Here is a 21,534-nt window from a genome sequence, read left to right on the forward strand (position 1 = left end):
AGTCCTAAGAAGGACCAAGTCTTAAGTCTAAATAGTAGATGATGCCATATCTCTGAAGTTCACCATGGTCTCTCGTAAAAAATGACCATAAGAACAACATCAAGAGCATCAGGGCTACAGCAAAGATTATGCCATTCCAATCATAGGTCAGGGAGAACTGCCCTGTAATGCCACCAACTTAGTGTTCCCTGGTACAGTAACCAGGACATCCCCTCCAAGGGAATCTCCAGAGGGATAGGGGTGTAATATAAAATTTTTGCCCCATGAGAGGTCTTTGAGAGATGACCCTCTTTGTTCTGTTGAGCTAGTTAGACACTTTCACCTCCCCCTTGTTGCCATAAATTGGCAAGTTCCCTTTCAACACTGCCACTCTTTGGTCCTCTAAGTTCTCCCTGAAGAAGAGTTGTATAATGATCGCTGGGTGCCACAATGTAAAGGGACCAATCAGTTCTACATTACAGTAAGTGGTGGGCTATTGTATTACAATGCCTTTTACCACTGATATGCCAGTGCCCACTCTTCTGCCACTGCCATTATGGGCCACTTTGCTGTCTACTGACACTGAGATCCACATCTTTGCCTTCTGCTATCTGCTGCTTCTGGGACCTGCATCTCTACCCTCTGCCTGCTAGTGCACTCTACTGCTGGGACACCAAATCTACTCACTTCCCCCAAACCAGCAGAGACTCAAGTGCCAAGGACACTGGCCAGGAGCAACAGGTACAGACACAGGTCCCAAAGAAACTGGCCAGAAGTAGCAAGACACAGGCCACAGGGGCACTAGCTGGGTTTACTTGTTTGTTTTTATCATGTTTCTGTCTTAGTTTTTCTCTTCCTCCTTTAGTGCTGCCTACGTATATCAGCGTTCTTGAATACCAGAGTTCAGGGTTGACCAATAACAGACCTAAAAGTTCTTCCAGAATATCTCAACGACTTGCCAACAAGGGCCAGTTTAGAAAGATATGTTGGTTAGGGTCAGATTTGAAGCACTTTAAAAGCCAAAGGCATTTATGTTTGATCCTAAAGACAATAGGCAACCATTGAATTTTGACGTGGTCAGACCCAAGTTTTACGAAAATCACTTTAGAAGCTGTGTGTGGAGGCTGTATTGGAGTTGGGAGAGACTAGAAAGCCAATTAGGAGGCAATTGCAAATGTATAGGCAAGTGGTGGTGAGGACCTAGACTAGATTGTGGTGGTTGCATGAGTAGAGATTGTTGTTTGTCCTTCCTTCTCAGAGAGGACCATGACATTAGGGAGGTGATGCCATGATATGCAAGTGAATTGGATATAAGTGAGGGAGGGCTGTGCAAAGTCACCAGCTTTACTTAATCCTCTGGAACCATCTGGGTCCAGTGGCAAGATATAGATCAAGATGATTAGAGATGGCCCTGAATGTGGTGGGAGATCTTAGCCCTTTTAAGCTAAGGTCTTTAACAGGTCTCAGTTTGATTGAGGCAATGCCTAGTCAGTGGTTAAGACTTGGTAAGAAATGAGGCAGAGAATGGCCTCTTTTACCTGTTCATTAAAAAAAAAAAAAATCAGTCAATAGAAGGATGGTAGAGCCTTCATCAGAAATAGGGAAGTTCAGAGAAGTAGTTTTTCTAGGAAAGATAATGAGTTGTTTTGAATGTTGATGAGTTTGAAATGTTTGTGGGATATCAGGTTTGAAATTTCTAGTGGGCATTTGGAGATATGGAACTGAAACTCAGGAGAAAGAATATATAGTATCTATATTTATGATAATTAAACCCATTTTAGCCAATGAGGTCTCCAAATGAGAGTGTAGAGAGAGGAGGGCCCAAGACCATGCCTTGAAAATTAATGGATAAATTTACATTTAAGTTTAAACAAACAAACAAAAAAGAAATTGCACAAGTACATGATAATGGAGACGTAAGCAATTTATATGACAACTGTTTTGAGGGTTGTAATTTTTTTTTTTAGTGAGGCAATTGGGGTTAAGTGACTTGCCCAAGGTCACACAGCTAGTATGTGTCAAGTGTTTGATCTGAGGCCAGATATGAACTCAGGTCCTCCTGACTTCAGGGCCGGTGCTTTATCCACTGCGCCACCTAGCTGCCCCCTTGAGGGTTGTAATTGACCACAAACTTGATATAAGCCAGCAATGGTTATGCCAACATTGCACATATCTTTCTAAACTTGTTCTATATTAGCCTCCCTTCTCATACTCTGTAATCTAGCGACACTGGCTTTCTTGTCATTCCTCACATGTGACCATCCATTTCTTGTCACATTTCTTTTCTTTCTTTTTTTAAAAATTTAATGTTTTACTTTTTCTCCAATTGCACGTAAAAACAATTTTTAACATTTGTTTCTTAAAACTCTGAGGTCCAAATTCTCTCCTTCTCTCTCTCCCCTCCTCCTTCTTGAAAAGGCAAAAAGTCTGACAGGGTTATTATATATGTGCAGTCATGAAAAACATATTTCCATATTGGTCATGTTGTAATACAGACTGCCCCCCCTCAAAAAAAAAAAGAAAGTTTAAAAAATATTCTTCAATCTGTATTCAGACTCATCAGTTCTTTCTCTGGAAAGGGAAGGCACTTTTCATAAGCCCTTAAGAATTATCTTGGATCTTTATATTGCTGAGAATAGCTAAGTCATTCACGGCTGATCATCATAAGATATTGCTGTTACTATGTATATTGTTGTCCTGATTCTGCTCATTTTACTTTCTATCAGTTCATGTAAGTCTTTCCAAGTTTTTCTGAGAGCACCCTGCTTGTCATTTCTTATAACACAATTGTATTCCATCACAATAATATACAACAACTTGGTCAGCCAATTCTCAACTGATGGGCATCCCTTTAATTTCCAATTCTTTGCCATCAATAATTTTTTTTTTACATATAGATCCTTTTCCTTTTTGTTTTTTATCTCTTTGGGATATAGATGTAGTAGCAATATTAACGGGTCAAAGAGTAGGCACAATTTTATAGCCCTTTGGGAATAGTTCCAAATTGCTCTACAGAGTGGTTAAATTAGTTCACAACTCCACCAACAGATCATTAGTGTCTCAATTTCCCCACATCCCCTCCAATATTTGTTGTCACCATTCCTTTTTACTTATTGCTCTCCATGCCTGGAATGCATTCACTCTTCATCTATATTTCTTTGCATGTTTCCTTCAAAATTCTGCACAAATGTCATCTACATAAAATCTTTCCTGATCCCCCAGCTATTATAGTGCCTTCCTCTAAAAATTACTTTGTATTTATTTTATATATACTTATACATGCTGTCTCCTCTGATAGAATATAAGTTCCTTGAGAGCAGAGATTGTTTAATTTTTGTCTTTGTATCCCCAGTACCTAGCATAATACTTGACATACAACAGGTGCTTAATTAGTAATTGTTGATTGACTAACTGGGCTTCAGTTCCAAGAACACTCTGAATCTGAATACATCAACTGCAACCTAGCCAAAAAATCTGACATGAATATAAATATGTTTATTCAATTCAAAAATAATAAACACTTATTAAATACCTACTGCTTGCAAGGTGCTGTGTTAGGTACTGGAAATTCATTCAATAATATATATTGATGCATATTAGGGGAAGATATAAGGTTAGGAAGAGATATCTCTTGCTTTCATATCAATGAAGAGCAAGTGAAAAAATAACTATGATACAAAGGAGAATGAGAAGGGTCTAGACAAAATGCTTTGAGAAATATCACTTTGTGGGTGGATTAGGGAGAAGGGCATTTGGTGGAGTTAATGTTAAGAAAGGTTTGATGGAAGAGGTGAAGGTTGAAAGGTACTTCACTAGATGGAAGGAGAAGCAGGGTAGAGAAGGGAGACTATTTCAAGGATGAGGAACTGTGTGAGTAAAGTCACAAATACAGGAGAGGAAAAGATGAGAAAAACCATCAGAGTAATCCAATTTGGCTAGCATACCAAATACACAAAGAGGAGTATTTAAAAGGGAAAGGCTGGATTAGGAATAAGATGTGGCCTCAATGTAAGGGGTCTCTAGTATGGTCCTTTTTCTGATGTATAACAGTGTGGCAGCTATATCCTTACTGACATCCTCAAGAACACATAGTTCAGGCCCCAGGTTACTGATACCAGATTTATCAATCATTATATGAATTATATCAATCATATAATCAATTATATCAATCCAGAAATTAATTAATTCATTTGGGGTATTTTTTTTAAACCACTCAGGAAACTTACTAGTCCAACCATAAGGATCATAATATACTTTTTTTCAAATGCCTTGTTATAATAAAGAAACACTACAGAATTCCCTTAATCCAAAAGTCTAAAAATCTTATCTAAGAAGAAAAACAGTTTGATATTAGGTACTCTTCACTTGGCTCATAACTTCTTTTTTCTAAGTACTCAAAAACCATCTGTTTAATAATCTATCCTAGAATTTTTCTGAAAAGCAATGGTCTATAGTTTCCAGAACTGGACTTCTCTCCCTTTAAAAAAAAAACTAAGGCATAGTTGATCATCTCTCATCCTCTAGCACCTTTTCCATTCTCCATGATTTTTCAAAGATAATTTAGTGATTTCATACATCTTCCTAATCTTGTATCTTCCCCTAAAATGCATCAATACATATTACTGAATGAATTTCTAGCACCTAACATAGTTGTTACAACAACATCTTTCAAATACCTTGGACTATAATTTATTTGAGTCTAGCTGGAGAACTGAGCTCATTTAAAGCAGTTAAGTGCTAACAATCTCCTCATTTATCCTGGGCTTCAATTTCCTCTTGCAAAGTCCTTTAAGAGGAAATTTTTAAAATTCCTCTTATTTTTCATTTATTTTGTTTTTACTTAACATGTTTCCAAATATATCCCTGCACCTTCATCTACCCAGAAAGGTATTTATTGTAACAAACAGCAAAAAAGAGAAAAAAAGTTCATCAGAACCAACTAATTGAATGGATTTTAACAGTATGTACAATATTCCACCTCCACAATCCCCCTCCTCTGTAGTCAAGGGATTTTGTTTTTACAAATATTCTCAATTTCATGTAATCGAAATTACAATTTCTTAGATCTTCTACAGGGCAAAGTTTGGTCATTATAATTAGTGTTTATATAATTAATGTTTAATTTCATTTTTTTGTTTTTCCATTACATTACCATAGGCACTATAAATACTGTTCACCTGGTTCTATTTACTTCACACTCATCAGTTCACATAACTCTTCCCATAGTTCTTTTGAATTATTCATATTTGGTTTTTATGAAACAATGATATTTCCTCACCTTCACTTAACTCAACATTTATCTCTTTCCCAACTGATGGGCTTCTGCTTTGCTTTTAGTTTTTGTCAGCACAAAAAGTGTTGCTATGAATATTTTGGTATCTATTGTTCAGTCATTTCAGTTGTGTCCAACTCTTCGTGACCCCATTTGGGGTTTCCTTAGCAAAGACACTGGGGTGCTTTGCCATTTCCTTCTCCAGCTCATTTTATACATGAAGAAATGAGGCAAACAGGGTTAAGTGACTTGCCCAGGGTCACAAAGCTAGTGTCTGAGGCCAGATTTGAACTCACAACGATGAGTCTTCCTGATTCCAGGCCTGGCACTCTATACACTATGCCACCTAGCTATCCTCTCATTTTGTTAAATGTAACCTTTTTTTCTGTCTTTAACCTCTTTGGATTATGTGCTTAGTAATAGGATCTCTGGGTCAAGGCTATGAACAATTTAATCACTTTTCTAGCATAATTCCAAATTATTTTCCAGAAGAGTTGGACCAAGTCGTAGCTCCAACAACAGTACATTAATGTGTCTATCTTCTCACAACCCAGGCAATATTGAATATTCCCATCTGTTATCAACTTCACAAACAACTGAGTGTGAAGTAAAACCTCTAAGTCACATAAACATTTATTGAGTGGCTATTTTCAGATGATTCCTAATAGTGTGCCCTTTTTTTGGCGGGGAGAACTCCTTGTATATATACCTTGTGACCACTTACTCTGGAAAATGGCTCTAGGTCTTATTTATTTGTGCTAATTCTCCATATATCTTGGATACCAAACCCTTATCAGAGTTTGCACCTTTGATGCAATGATCTTTTTCTCATTTGGTGATTTTGTTTTTATAAATACTTTCTATTTCATGTAATCAAAGCTATTTGTTACCTCATTTATTCCTTATTTAGTAAAGAATTAAGAATTCTTTGGCTAAGAGCCAAAGTTGTGAAATGTACCTCATCCCATTTTTTTTCTAATTATTTTAATAGTGTAATGAAAAGCATTAGTGACATAGTAGACAATGTGTCTCGAAGCCAGGAAGACCTGGGTTCAATTTCTACCTCTGATATAGACTAGGTATATATGACCATGGCAAGTTGTTTAACCTCTTAGTTCCCTAGGCAACTCTCTAAGACTAAAAGTTGCAAAGAAGGTGAAAACCTTCGATGGTAGATGGAATTTCCTTATTTGGGAGCTTTATAAACCAATAAAATTTACACGTTCAGTCTCTGTTCTTCTATACTGAGGCCACATATTCATTTTAGGGTTACTGTCCTCTCCTATATAGGATCATAGATGCACGATAGGATAGCACGTCAAAGGCCACCTAATCAAACCCCCCCTCATTTTATATTTGAGGAATATGAGACCCAGGGAGGTTAGTGCAAGCCAGAGATAGGACTTGATCTACTCTGAGTGATCACTCTAGTCCACAGCTAGGAACTGTACCACAATGACTTAAATCTAATTTCTGCCAAACTGATTTACAATTTTCAAAACAACTCTAATGCTTAATACCTTCCTTCTAAGATTATCATCAATTTATACTGATTATATCTTGTTTGCACTTCACTGTTTGCACATTGTTTCTCTCATTATATTGTGAGCTCTTTGAGAGGACAGAATAATTTTGACCCTTCTTCTTATCTTCAGCACTTAGCATAGTGCGTGGCATATAGCAAGCACTTAATTAAATGTTTACTGACTTGACTTGAATAGTGAGTTCTTCTCCAAGCAGTTTATGTGCTCAAGCTTATGGTAAACTGAATTACTGAGTTCAACTGTTTCTGATTCTTGCTTATCAAGTCTGTTCTACTTGACCTGGTTTTCTATTTTTTAACCAGTACCAAATAATTTTGGTGATTAATGATTGTAAAATTATCTGAGATCTGGAAAAGCTATTGCCGCTTCCTTCTTACTTTTTTTCATCATTTTTCTTTTTTGCCAAGATGAATTTTATTTTTATTTTGTCTAGCTCTATATAGTATCCCCTTGGAAGTCTGGTATGGTACTAAGTTTGTAAAGTAATTTCATAATCTTTATTATCTTGGTAAGGTCCAATCCCATGCAATGATTATCTCTCCAATTATTTAAGTCACTTAAAATTGTTTTTAAAGAGTATTTTGCAATGTTACTTAAATGTCTTGAGTTTGTCTTGGTATACTAACCCTCTAACATTTTATGCATTTTGTAGTTATTTTGAAAGATACTTGCTTTTCTATTTTTCCTCCTAGATTGTGTTATAGCTATCTAGAAATACTGACAATTTTTGTGGATTTATTTTGTATACTGATAGTTTACTGTAATAATCAGTTGTCTCAGTTGATCTCTTTCACTAACTTTCTGACTGCAAAGTGGGATCATTTTGTCTCCTCTTTGCCAATATTTGTCAGTATTTCCTTCCCTTGTCCCACTTCTGCTGCTAGCATTTCTAGAAGTGTGTCAATAACAGAGGATGACATTTATGTCTCATTTATTCCTTTATTTATTGGGAAGTTTCAATAATGCTAGCTTTTGGCTATATACACACATATATAAAACAATAATATATATTTTATATTATTATATTATATATATGCTATTATATTATATGCATATGCTTTTTTATTATATTTCAATTCCCTCTTAATCTTTTCCCAAATATAATACAGTGAGATCTTTTTATTGTCTTTGGTATTTTTTGTAAAATGCAACTCATTCTGATATATTAGCCATCTTGACATTATTCTTTCAGGTCTATGTATCTGATGCAGCTCATTCTGACATTTCAGCCATCCTGACATTACTCTTCTAGGTTTATGCATCTTTCTGTAGTTGTAACTCTGCTTCTATCTACTTTATATGTCCTTTTAAAATGTCTGTTTAAAAAATTCCTTATTCAGTTACATTGGTTTATTTAGTTGACTCTCCTTTTTTTGGCTCAATGGAAAAATATTTCAGTAATAAATTCAGTAATTTTAAAAGACCAACATCTTAGAAAATACTAAAGCCAGTGACAATCCAGTGTGTCACAAATCATTTCGTTGGTAAGAATTTTACAAATGGAAAAATTTTAAATTCACTTTACCTGAGGTAATGTCAATGCTGTGCCTATCTTCTTCAAGCCTTCTAATTTTCTCTTCTAGTTCACTCTGTACAGTATCATATAACAAGAGCTTTTCACTCTGAAACAAACAAAAAAAACCCAAACAGGTTGCATATAGGTAGCAAAATAAATAAATGGCAGGTTAGATGGATGGATGGATGAATGAATAAATGATGAATAGGCCTGAATTTGTACTGACCACTCTAACATGAAGACACAGAAGACTACATTAGTGCAGAATGTTATCAAATGCCACGTAATGCTACAGAAAGCAAGACCAAAAAGGATATTCACCTGATCCCAGGAAGTTCCTTGAAATAACTTAAAATTATTGCATTTTTTTAAAAGTATAAATACCAAAAAAAAAAAAAGCCCACCATCTGACAAATTTTATTAGAATGCTATCAGCGAAGACCAAGAGGTCAAATGTTAAAACTGAAGATTCTGATGACTAGTGTACAACACATGAAAATCTGAATTTACTCAAATAGGGGATTGATGACTTTACAGAAGAATTCCCTTAAAGAGTCCTTTGGGTTCATTTTAAAACACAGTAGTTCCCAGATTCCTAGAAACCACATCACAGCTTGTGGTCAAATCAGGTAATATTTCTATCTGAGAACAAGGTCATAGTCAAAGAATCATAGATTTTAGGTCTGGACAAGACCTTAGTATAATATAATGGAAAAGCACTGGCCTTGTAATTAGAAGAAATGGATTCAAATTAACACATCTAACATTTACTAGTTATATAAACTCAGACATGTTACTTCACTTAGACCTCAGTTTCCTCATCAATAAAATGATGATTAGAATATTACAATAAATTATCTCTAGGATGTCTTCTAGGTCTAACATCCTATAATTTTCTCCCACTAGCTAGATCACTCATCCCACATATATAGAAACTGAGGACTAGCAGAGTAAAATGAATTACCCAGGACCATGTCACTAGTTTGCAAGAGAGCTGGGACTAGATTGAGGTCTTTCTAATTCCCAGTACAAGGCTCTACTTATTAGAACACATTGACTCACTAAGAAAAATCCTACAGTTTTAATATACTGCATATGGCCCCAATAAAGTATATGTATAGCATATATTAATCTATCAATAAACAAACATTTATCAAGCACCTATTATGTTCTAAGAACTACACAAGGTTTTTCTCCCTATATTCCCTCAAATGGTGACCTCATCAGCTTCCATGGGTTTAATTATCCTCTTTGCTGGGGGTTACTCTTTTTTATGTCATAGACTCCTTTTGGTAGTCTCATGAAGCTTATGGACCCCTTCTCAGAATAATATTTTTAAACTCACAAAATAAAGTACACAGGATTACAAAGCAAACCAAATATGTTGAAATACCGTTGCTGAAAATAAAATTCACACACCCCAGATTAAGAACCCTTGTTCTATGTAAAGAACTTCCAGGTCTGTATTTCTAGCCCTATGCCATTAGCTTAATTCCATTCTCACTTCACCAATTACCTGTTAAATATTTCTAACCAGAAGCTCTATAGGCACCTCAAATTCAATATGTATAAAGCAGAACTCATTACCTTTCCCCTCCAAAATGCTCTTCTCTTCTGAACTTCCTTATTTCATTTGGGGCACTTGTATTCTTCCAGTTACCATCCTGCCAAATCCTGTAGTTTTTATTTTGATAACATCTCTCCTACACATCCCCTTCTTCCCACTCATACAGCCATCACCCTAATTTAGGCCTCATGCCATATCACCTGGACTAGTGCAACAGCTTCCTAACTGATCTCTTCCTTACTCCAATCCACCCTCCACATAACTGCCAAAGTGCAAGTCTGACCATGTCACTCCTATAATTAATAAACTTCGATGGCCCTCTATCACCTATAAGACAAAATATATAAAGTCGACAGTTAGGCATTTAAGTCACTCACAACCTCACCCTATTTTTTCAATTCTGAACACAATACTTCCCAGCTATCTTATCTCCCTAATAAAACAGGTTTTCGTGGTCTGTTCTTTGTTATGGAGAGTGAATGTATACAATCAGAAATGCATGTTTGCATTTGTCATGTTTATCTGAGCAGAATTCCTACTCTCCCTCCTCCCCCCCTTGTCTAATCAATAAAAGGAAAGAGGGTGATTTCTCCTCCTCAGGGGAAAAAAAAAACCAGGGAGAAAATGAGTGGTAGTTTTTCAACACAAAGTTTCTAAGCTTCCAATTCTAATCAACTTGGAGTGGAGAAAGAGTAGATAAAATATAAAAGGGAGGGAGAAGTGGCTTAATTTGTGACTCAGGATGAGTCAGGAATAATCTTTTGGAATATGAATTTCCAAACTGTAATAGGGATAATTAAAGTGAAAACATTATAGAATTTATGAACACAAGAACCCCAAAGCTCTCTTCTCTACCTCAGAGACTAAGGAATGTTTAATTGAGGGATGGGGAAGGGCTGATATGGGCACTTATAATTTATAAGGGTGTTTGTCTCTGAGTGCAGAGAACCCCCTCCTAATAAAATAATGTCATTAGAACCAGAAAACTACCAGTTGCTCAGGGAAAATAATCAAATGCTCACAGATACTATAATCTGTTGTTGCTGTTGAGTCATTTCAGTCACGTCTGACTCTCTGTGACCCCATCTGAGGATTTCTTAGCAAATACAATGATTTGCCATTTTCTTCTCCACTCTTTAAGTGGTACATTTCTTTTAAAAGCTGTTTCCTTATGGTTACTATATTGGTTGGTTTGCTTAACTGCTTCTCTTTGGTATAAAGGATGGCTCAATCTGGAGGGACAGCAGGAGGATATGTTATACTCAGAAATGATTGATGTTACAAGTCATTTCCCAATTGATAAATGGTCAAAGGATATAAAAAGGCAGTTTTCAGAGGAAGAAATTAAAGCCATCTATAGTCCTATGAAAAAATACTCTAAATCACTATTGATTAGAGAAACGCAAATTAAAGCAACTCTGAGGTATCACCTAGCACATTGGCTAACATGATAAAACAGGAAAATGATAAATGCTGGAGAAGATATGGGAAAATTGGAACACTAACACATTGTTGGTGGAGTTGTGAAGTTATCCAACCATTCTGGAGAGCAATTTGGAAACATGTTCGAAGGGCTATAAAAATGTGCATACCCTTTGACCCAGCAATACTACTTCTATGTCTGTATACCAAAGAGATTATGCAAATGGGAAAAGGACCCACATGTACAAAAATATTTATAGCAGCTCTTTTTGTGGTGGCAAAGAATTGGAAATTGAAGGGATGCCCATCAGTTGTGGTATATGAATGTAATGGAATACTATTGTGCTACAAGAAATGATGAGCAGGTAGACTTCAGAAAAACCTGTAAAGACTTATATGAACTCATGCTGAGTGAAGTGAGCAGAACCAGGAGAACATTATACAAAGTAACAGCCACAACATGAGATGACTAACTTTGATAGACTCATTTCTTCTTAGCAATGCAAGAATCCAAGACAATTCCAAAGGACTCATGATGGAAAATGCTGTCCACATCCAGAAAAAGAGCTATGGAGTCTGAATGCAGATCAAAGCATATTATTTGCTTTCTCTCATTTGTTATTTGTTTGTTTCTTCTTTCTCATGGTTTCTCCCGTTAGTTATTGTAATTCTTCTTTACAACAAGACTAATGTGAAAATAGGTTCAATATGAATGTATATGTAGATCCTATATCAAACTGCATTCCATCTTGCGGTGGGGGAAGAGGAGAGATGGGAGAAAATTTGGAACTCAAAATCTTATGGAAGTGAATGCTGAAAACTAAAAATAAATTAATTTAAAAAAAGGGGAAATGATTGATGTAAAAACAAAACGGTACTAATTAAACTTTTAAAAATATTTCTTAAATTATATACATCGGCATCACTTCATTACACACTTGCCAAATACGTATAATCAGGGTTCCACAACTACCTACTTAATTCTATGGCAAGTGATTCCTCAAAGTTCACCAATGATCTGCTAATTGGTCATTTTTTCAGTCCTTATAATCTTTGAGGGGTGTAGGTTGTGCTCAGGGAAGACTAGCACCTCTGATGTGAGGGCTGCTTTCCACCTTTGGTGTCTACCTGATCCACTCAACTCTCACCTATGGCTCCAAGAAGCTGTAGCATGCCCAGTAAACCATTTTAGCAGAAAGGCTAAACCAGGCTGAGGGTAAGCAAAGGGTCTCAAACCCATCAATGAGTTCTGTCTACCCAAATCATGTGAAAACTTCCCATGGTGGAATGGGTGGATGAGAACAATTTGTTCCAATGGCCATGAAGGTGGCTGCAGCAGGCACTGTGGAGCACTTAAGAGTTTGGTTAGACATCAAAGACATCCACTGCGTCCTGAGCTATTCACCAGTCATCTTGATTCCGTCCTGCCACTGGACTGTGATGATTCTAGAAGAGAGAGTGAGGCTGACAACTTCCTGCTACTCTGTCTCACTTAAATTCAATTTATGCATGAGTCAAAAGACATCACCTACACCAATTTATCATTTTTACCTAACTCAAAGTTCTGTGGCAACAGACAAGTGACAAAACAGCAGGTGTGGATACACTGGGAACTGTAGTCACAACGTTGCACATAGGCAGCCCAGGCCATAGGGTTGCCATCTCACTGGAAGCAGCAGAAGGCAGCCCCGTGGGTGTCTGAGAAGCCTTTTAAGGACTGCACTACTCACCTCCTGGTGTGAAGAAGGGTCTGGAAAAGGGGACCTAAAAATTGTCTACATTACCCAACTCTGGGCAGGTAGGGATCCCACCCTGTGGTAGAAACACAAAAAGATGTACAAAAACTTCTGCAAAGTACTCATCATTGGTACACGGAATGTGTGCACACTTATGGACAATAGAAATCCAGTGGATCTGAAAGATGAACAGCTCTTGTTGCAAGAGGATTCATCAGATATAGCTGAAAATAGAGCCCTGAGTGAAACAAAGCTGGCAAATAAAGACCAGCTTACTGAAGTAGGAGGTGGATATGTGTTTTTCGGGAGTGGCTGCAGTAAAGGGGAGCACCATGACAATGGTGTAGGTTTTGCAATCAAAACTATTCTAGTCAACAAGCTTGTATGCCTACCAAAAGGAATGAAGACAGACTCATGAAAATGCAATTGCCACTTGTAAGAAAGCAAGAAAGCACACCTCTATCATCAATGCCTATCCTCCCACCATGACAAACCCTGATGAAGTCAAAGAAAAATTTTATGAAGACCTAGAGACCCTCATTATCAATGTGCCAAAAAGTGGACAAACTTATAATTCTGGGTGACTTTAATGCTAGAGTAGGCATACACTACCAAACATGGCAGGGAGTCCTTGGGAAGAATGGAGACAGAAACAGCAACAACAATGATCACTTACTACTGGAGACTTGTGCATCTCATGACTTTCTCATCAAAAACAGTCTTCCATTTACCTGAATGCAATAAAACTTCATTGATGCACCCTCGAAGCAAACACTGGCATTTAAGAGACTGTGTGATTGTAAAGGGAAGAGACAGACAGGATGTGAGAGTGATGAAGGCAATGTCTGGCACAGAGTGCTGGACTGATCATAGACTTATCCTCTCCAAGCTAAATATTTGCATTCAACAAACACTATGGCCTCAAGGCAAGACAACTACCAGAAAATTTCATATCAACAGATTAGAGCATTTCTCTAAGCAGGAAAGTTTGTTGCTAACTTGGAGGGAAAGCTGAGCCAACACAAAGTTGGCAAAAGCAGAGCAGAAAACGAGCGGGCAGCTTTCACAGATTTGATATATAGCATCGCATTTACTCATCTGGGTCGGAACACTTGCAAACATCAAGGCTGGTTTGACGAAAATGATGGGGAAATTCAAAAGCTGCTAAATGAAAAATGAGAACTCACAGGGTTTACCAGCAGGATGGTTTATCCATTTCTAAGAAGGCAGCATTTAACTCCATTGTCAAACGTAAAGTGCAAGCAAAGCTTAGAAAGGATGCAGGATTCTTGGCTCTTAAGAAGGCAGGTGAAACTCAGTTTTACACTGATAGTAACAATCAAAAGTGCTTTTATGATGCCCTGAAGGCTATTTATGGGTCAAAGACACATGGTGCATCTCAACTATTAAGTGCTGATGGAGCCACATTGATTAGTGATAAGGACATGATCCTGGAAAGATGAGATAAACACGTCCACAGTGTTCACTGACTGTCATCAATAATGCTAAAGCCACTGACCATTTACCTCAGGTTGAAGTCAATCCCTCTCTAGCCAAATTTCAGAAGTCAGTCCTTCTCTAACCAAATTTCTAACCAAAGAAGCAGTTTTGAATACCATCAGGCTCTTCTTGTGTGGCAAGGTATCTGGTGCTGATTCTGTTCCAACTAACCTTTACAAGGTTGCTGTGGGGGGTAATCCATTGCTCATCCAAAAGCTAACTGAAAGTTTTTCAGTTATATGGCAAAAGGAGGTTATCCCCAAGGAGTTCAAGGATGCCTCCATTGTCTGTCTCTATAAAGGTAAAGGAAACAGACTGTCCTGTGACAATCACAGGGGGATCTTCTTCTTAGTTGCTGCTGGCAAGATTCTTGCCAGAGTCCTCCTTAATAAACTGATCCTTCACCTGGAAGATGGTCATCTACCTGAGAGCCAGAGTGGATTCAGAAAAGGCTGAGGAATGGTCAATATGGTGTTTGCTGCCCACTAACTCCAAGAGAAATGCCAGGAGCAGAACAGAGGACTATACACAACATTCATCAATCTAACCAAGGCCTTTGATACTGTCAGTTGTGAGAGCTTATGGAAAACTATGTCAAAATTTGACATAACTTTTCATAACAAGTTCATAACATGAACTGCCCAGAGAAGTTCATCAGTATTATATGTCAATTTTATGACAGCATGCTTGCCCGGGTCCTGGACAATGGACAATGCTCTCGCACTTTCCCAGTCAACAATGGAGTGAAGCAAGGCTGTGTGCTTGCTCCCATGATTTTTTTTAGCATGATGTTTTCAGCAATGCTGTCAGATGCCTTCAATGAGGACAAACAAGGCATCAAGGTCAACTACCACGGCAATAGAAATTACTTATGGAAAGGCTACAAGCCAAGACTAAAGTAGAGGAAGAGTTGATGCATGATGTTTTGTTCACAGATGACTGTGTACTCAATGCAACTTCTGAAACTGAAGTGCAACAAAGTATGGATTGATTCTCTGCTGCTTGTGCTAATTATGACCTAACAATTAATACCAAAAAAGACACAATTCTCTACTAGTACCATACCAGCCATACATGGAATTATCAGTTACAGCAAATGGAGAAGTTATGAATACCATGGATAAGTTCACTTACCTTGGCAGTATACTTTCCAGGGATGTATACATTGATAATGAAGTTGATGCATACATTGCCTGAGCTAGTTCTGTTTGGGAGACTCCAAAGAAAAGTGTGAGAGAGAAAAAACATTAGGCTGCCTACCAAACTGAAAGTCTACAGAGCCGTTGTGCAGACCTCACTGTTGTGTGCCAGTGAAACTCGGACAGTATGCCAGCACCATGACAGGAAACTGAATCACTTACATTTGAATTGTCCTAGGAAGATTTGAAGATCACTTGGTAGGATAAAATACTAGACACTGACATCGTTTCTTGAGCTAAATTGCCAATGAATGCTTGACTCTACTGTAGAGAGTGCAACTCTGATAGGCTGGTGATGTTGTTTGAATGCCAAACATATGCTTGCCTAAAATGCTACTTTACAGAGAATTCACACAAGGCAAGCACTCACATAGTGGTCAGAAGAAGTGATACAAGGACACTCTCAAGGTCTCTCTAAAGGACTTTGGAATTGACTGAATGACATGGGAGACACTGGCAAAGGACCACCAAGCATGGTATGCTCACATTAAAGAAGCTGCTGTGCTCTATGAGCAAAGCAGAATTGCACTAGCTCAAAAGAAATGTGAGATGAGCAAATTTAAAGACATCTCCATCCCGAATGTTCATATGGACTATTTGTGCCCAAGCTGTGGTAGAGCATTCCAAGCTCATATGAGTCTGATCAGTTACAGTCAGACACACTGTAACTCAATTCCCACACAGTGATGCCATTTTGGTACTCTTTGAGAACCAAGGACAACAACCAACCATAGTCTTTTGACTTCTGCTAACTTCATTCTCCTGACTTTAAAGCCAACACACTTTTCTTAGTCATCTTTCTACCTTTTAAACTAATCTACATTTTTTCCCTTTTGTTGCGTCTTTCAAGTCTGCTGAACCCCCTAATGTTAATATTCTTCAAGGGTCTATTCCTTGAGACTCTCTTTCTTGGAAATTTCATATCTACTACTACCTTCAACTACCATTTCTTTGCAAATGATTCCCATATTTGTATTTCCGTGCCTGACCTCTCTTCTGACCAGCAGCTCCAATAGCTTACAAGACATTTCCACCAGTAAGTTCCACAGATACCTCAAAATCAACACATTTTAAGTGAGCTATTTATTAAAATTGCTCTAATTTCATTATTGCTGTCTGTAGTATCACCATTCATCCATTCTCCCACATTTCTAATGAGAAAAATCATGATTATTAAATAACCAAATATTGGGGAGATCCAGGATTTTTTCCCTTCCTCATCTGGAAATTAGGTGAAAGCTGAGTTCTCTGAAGGGCAGGACAGATGATGAAATGAAATCTTGGAATTGTTAACTCACCCAACTAGAAAACCTCACAAAGAACTTAATCTAAGGTGAATTCTGGCCTCTGTGTTCTACTCAAAGCAGATCAGAGCAGAGGTGGACTCCCCTTTTGTCTAGACTGCCCTACGCAAGAGTAGTCTGGATAAGAGATATCACTTTGTCCAAGACTGAGGTATCAGAGTCATGCCCCCCAGGTCCTCATTAGAATAAGCTCACTTCTCTTTATAATATTCATTCTCTCATTACTCGTTAACCAATCAGAGTTGACTGCCACCCTCAGGAACACCTACTCTTTGGAGGGCATGTAAGGATTGAGTAGGTTCCATGAGGGGTTTTTGGCATTTGAGATTGTCATTGACCCTTTTTTATTAATTATCTGCTAGTATGATTAATAAAATGATTAATTAACCAGAAACCAAGTCTCTCAAACTTTTTATACATAATACTAATCTTGTAATTAACATTTCCTTCTCCCTCATCTCAAATCTAATGAATTACTATTATACTTTTGGTCATATTCAATTTTGATTTTTCAGTGACTATACCATTCTGTAACTCACAGACATTCAATATCAATGAAAAAAAAATGAGTATTAAGAGGGGCTTTTGTTCAGTGAGAATCTTGAGGTCATTAAAAGAACCATATAATTTCCTAAGAGCAAGCTAGCCTGCTCTCCTCTTCTTCTATCTTAGAACCAGCTCACTGTCTATTTGCAGAATCTGTCCCAGATAAACATATTGTTGAACCAGCTCTACGGGTTGTCAACGTAACTGGACATCATGATCTAGTCAATTTGGCATTCATTATCCACTTGTTTTTTTCATGGGTGGATATATACTCTAAAATACTACAGCAATTATGAGTATCATTTAGGAGGATCTACAGTGTCCTAGGGCTTAATGAAATTAACACAACATCATCTGCAAAGAGGATTGTCAGAAATGGAAGACTATGAAAGGAAGAGGTTTAAAATGAAAAAAAGAAGTGCTAATCACGTTCTAAATTGAAAACTATAAGAGGTAGTAGTCAGTTTCCTCTAGTGTTTCGCCAACTACAGTTAATCCCTTCTGGATGCTGTGGATACAGTGGAGACAATTTTGAGCAAGTTTATGCCTCTTTTATTTTTTTATACCTCACTTGATATTAACAATGAGAGGGTTAAACAAGCATCTCTGTTATTAAACTTTCAAAGGAAATTTTTATTATTTTGACCCTACGCATTTGACTTTTTAGAGTTAAAAAAAAAATACACTAGGATCTTTTATTCCATAGTTGATTATGTGAGTGTAATATGTAGTGTAATATATGTGAAAGTCCATCCCTTCTCAAAATGCCTTCAATAATAACATGTAGATTATTTTCATAAAGTTTTTCATAGATGTGAACAGGTATAAATCAGTAATTATGGATATTTCTGGTAATCCAAGAACCAAGTATTACCAAGGTAATAATACTAAAGAGTCAAAGATTTTTTTTTTCCAATTTTCAGTATCTTCTCCTCTTTTAGATACTCAGAGCATAAATTCCTCAATGCTGTCAAAATTGTACTGCTTATGATAACAGACCTCCTTCATACATACCGCTTTTGCCATCTTTGTTCTCTTCAGGGCCATTTATACCTTTTCAGATGGCATATTAAGCATTCTGACAATGAGTCCCAATGTGGTGTCTCCAATTTCCTTGATATAAAGAGTACGTTATAAAACTCTCTGGGCAGCTAGACGGCACAGTGCATAGAGTACCAGGCCTGAAATCAGGAAGACTCATCTTCCTGAGTTCAAATCTGGCCTCAGACACTTACTAGCTGTGTGACCCTAGGCAGGTCACTTAACCCTGTTTGCCTCAGCTTCCTTACCTGTAAAATGAGCTAGAGAAGGAAATGGCACACCATTCCAAAATCTTTGCCAAGAAAACCTCAAATGGGGTCACAAAGAGTCAAACTGAAAACAACTGAAGAACACAACAATAAAAATCTTTGTAGACCTTTTTACTCTGTCATCTGTCCATTATTCTCCTTCCAATTTCATCCTTAATGGCCCTCAAAATTATGTTATTTAGCTGAGTTCATCACCAAGTTTTCTTTTTTCCCTCCAATGCTTTTCACTACCTCATCAGACAATATTGCTCATTAATAAGGAGGAAGCAGTTTCTAAGGCAGAAATAATAAGAACACTAGAGGAAACTGACTACTACCTCTTATAGTTTTCAATTTAGAACATGATTAGCACTTCTTTTTTTCATTTTAAACCTCTTCCTTTCACAGTCTTCCATTTCTGACAATCATTAAGACCTGGATCCCTTCTGACTGACAACAGTGCTTCACTGGCAACTCTTCCCAGGACCTATTTAACTTTCTCTCAAGTTCCACAAATGACTGGTTGCTGTGGGAGAGTCAGAATATTCTTTGTTTCCTCTGCCACCAAAACTTCTGCTCCTTTGAGACTTACACCATCCAAATTTATCACACAATCCAGATCCAAGTACTCAATACATAATAATAATTAACAACTAACATTTATATTGTGCCTATCAGGCACTGTGCTAAGTGTTTTACAAATACTTTATCATTTTATCTTCACAACTACTCTGGGAGGTAACTGCAATTATTAACCCCTTTTTATAGATGAGGAAAATGAGACAAAACAGAGGTCAAGTGACTTGCCCAGGGTCACACTGACCAGACCAGATCTCAGAAATTCCTGACTCCAGGCCCAACCGTCTATCCAATGAGTATCCTAATTGCCCCAAGCCATTCTCCCTCATTCCTCAATGAGTACAGTGCCTGAGTTACAGTCTCTCCTTACCCCAAGTCCTTCCAAAGATATATACATATACATATTAACATATACAGACATATATATTAACATTCCTACAAATAAACTAACTTCCATTTCCTCAATCTACTTAAGTCCCATGATGATTCCCGTCAATCAGTCTTTATTAAAAGCATGTACCATTACGGTCTAAGCAGTATGCTAAGCACTGGGGATAAAAAAAAAAGGTAAAAGTTCATGCTCTCAAGAAGCTCACAGTCTAATGGGGAGAAATATGCAAACAACTATGTACAAACAAGCTACATACAGGCTACACTGGAAATAATCAACAGAGGGAAGGCACTAGAATTAAAAGGGAATGAGAAAGGCTTCCTGTAGAAGGTTGGATTTTAAGTTTAGAAAGGGAAGGCAACAGGCCTTCCTATTATATAATGATATTATATAAAGATCAAAAAAGAGAACATTCCAGTTATGGTGGGCAGCTGGTGGAAGTGCCCAGAATAGGGAGATGGAGTATCCTGGCCATTGAGGATAGACTGTCTTGCTCAAGGTGGTCCACATCATCTCAACACAAAGTAAATGGGGGAAGGTGGAAGTAAAGTGTAAAAAGACTGGAAAGGTTGGTGGCAGGGCAAAGTATGAAGGACTCTGAACACCAAACAGAGGACTTCATATTTGTAATAGGGAGGAAATAGGGAGCCAACGGAGTTTATTAAGGTATATTGGGGAAGGGAGTACAAAATGGTCAAACATCTGCCTTAGGAAGATCACTGACAGTTAAATGGAGGGTGATTAAAGTGGGGAGAGACTTCAAGCAGAGAAACCAACTAGGAAGTAATTGCAATAGTCCAAGTGTGAGATAATAAGGACTTGTGCCAGGGTGGTAGCAGTGTCAGAGGAGAGAAAGTGGGCATATAGGAAAGATGTTAAAATTCACAACAGATTGAATATGGTAGTGAGTGAAATTACACACAGAGACAGTCATACTTTTTGCAAACACCCACAAATGTTCATGAACTGTGAAATCCTTTTATTTGATCATAATCTTTTATCATTCTATCTATCTCTAAGTCTTACAACCCCTAATCCCAATTTTCATCATCACCATGACCTCTAATCCCTCCATCCAGACCCTGTACTTGTTATATTGTCTTTCTTTCCCAGTTTCAATCCTTTAGTGAACCAATTCAATTATACACTATCCTGTGCTCTCAAATCCATTGCCCCTTGTCCTATCAATGATACTACCTCAACAAATCACAAGCTTAAATTACTTCCAACATATTGTCATTGCAATCATGTCCAACTCTTCGTGACCCCATTTGGGACTTTCCTGGCAAAGATACTGGAGTGGTTTGCCATTTTCTCCTGCAGCTAATTTTACAGATGAGGAAAGTAAGGCAAACAGAATCAAGTGAAGCTAGTAAGTGTCTGGGGCCAGATTTGAACTCAGGAAGATGAGTCTTCCTGACTTCAGGCCTGACACTCTATCTACTGTGCCATCCAGCAGCCCTGAATGGTGCTGGAAGTCACAAACCATTATTGAATTCAGTAAAAATGTATGTTATCTAATCTCAACTGGGCCCTCATCAAATGAAGATAGTCCAATTATACTTCTCTAATTGATTCTGGATCCCACTTACCAGTCACAGTTCAAAACCCTTCTAGTTTGTCCTCAAGCTGTACATGTACGTACACACACACACACACACACACACACACACACACACACACACACACA

General features: G+C 37.5%; 1 protein-coding gene across 2 annotated transcripts in view; it reads right to left on the bottom strand.

The window, feature by feature from the left end:
* Positions 1-21,534, bottom strand: part of BRMS1L (BRMS1 like transcriptional repressor) — a 122,378-nt gene that overhangs the window by 18,407 nt on the left and 82,437 nt on the right. For both annotated transcript variants that reach the window (XM_027847417.1, XM_027847418.1), the window contains exon 5: positions 8,321-8,417. In XM_027847417.1, coding sequence (XP_027703218.1) covers positions 8,321-8,417 — 97 coding nt within the window. The remainder of the gene's footprint in view (positions 1-8,320; positions 8,418-21,534) is intronic.

The sequence above is a fragment of the Vombatus ursinus genome, unplaced genomic scaffold (genome assembly GCF_900497805.2).
Source record: "Vombatus ursinus unplaced genomic scaffold, bare-nosed wombat genome assembly UNPS02015406.1, whole genome shotgun sequence".
Lineage (NCBI taxonomy): Eukaryota > Metazoa > Chordata > Mammalia > Diprotodontia > Vombatidae > Vombatus > Vombatus ursinus.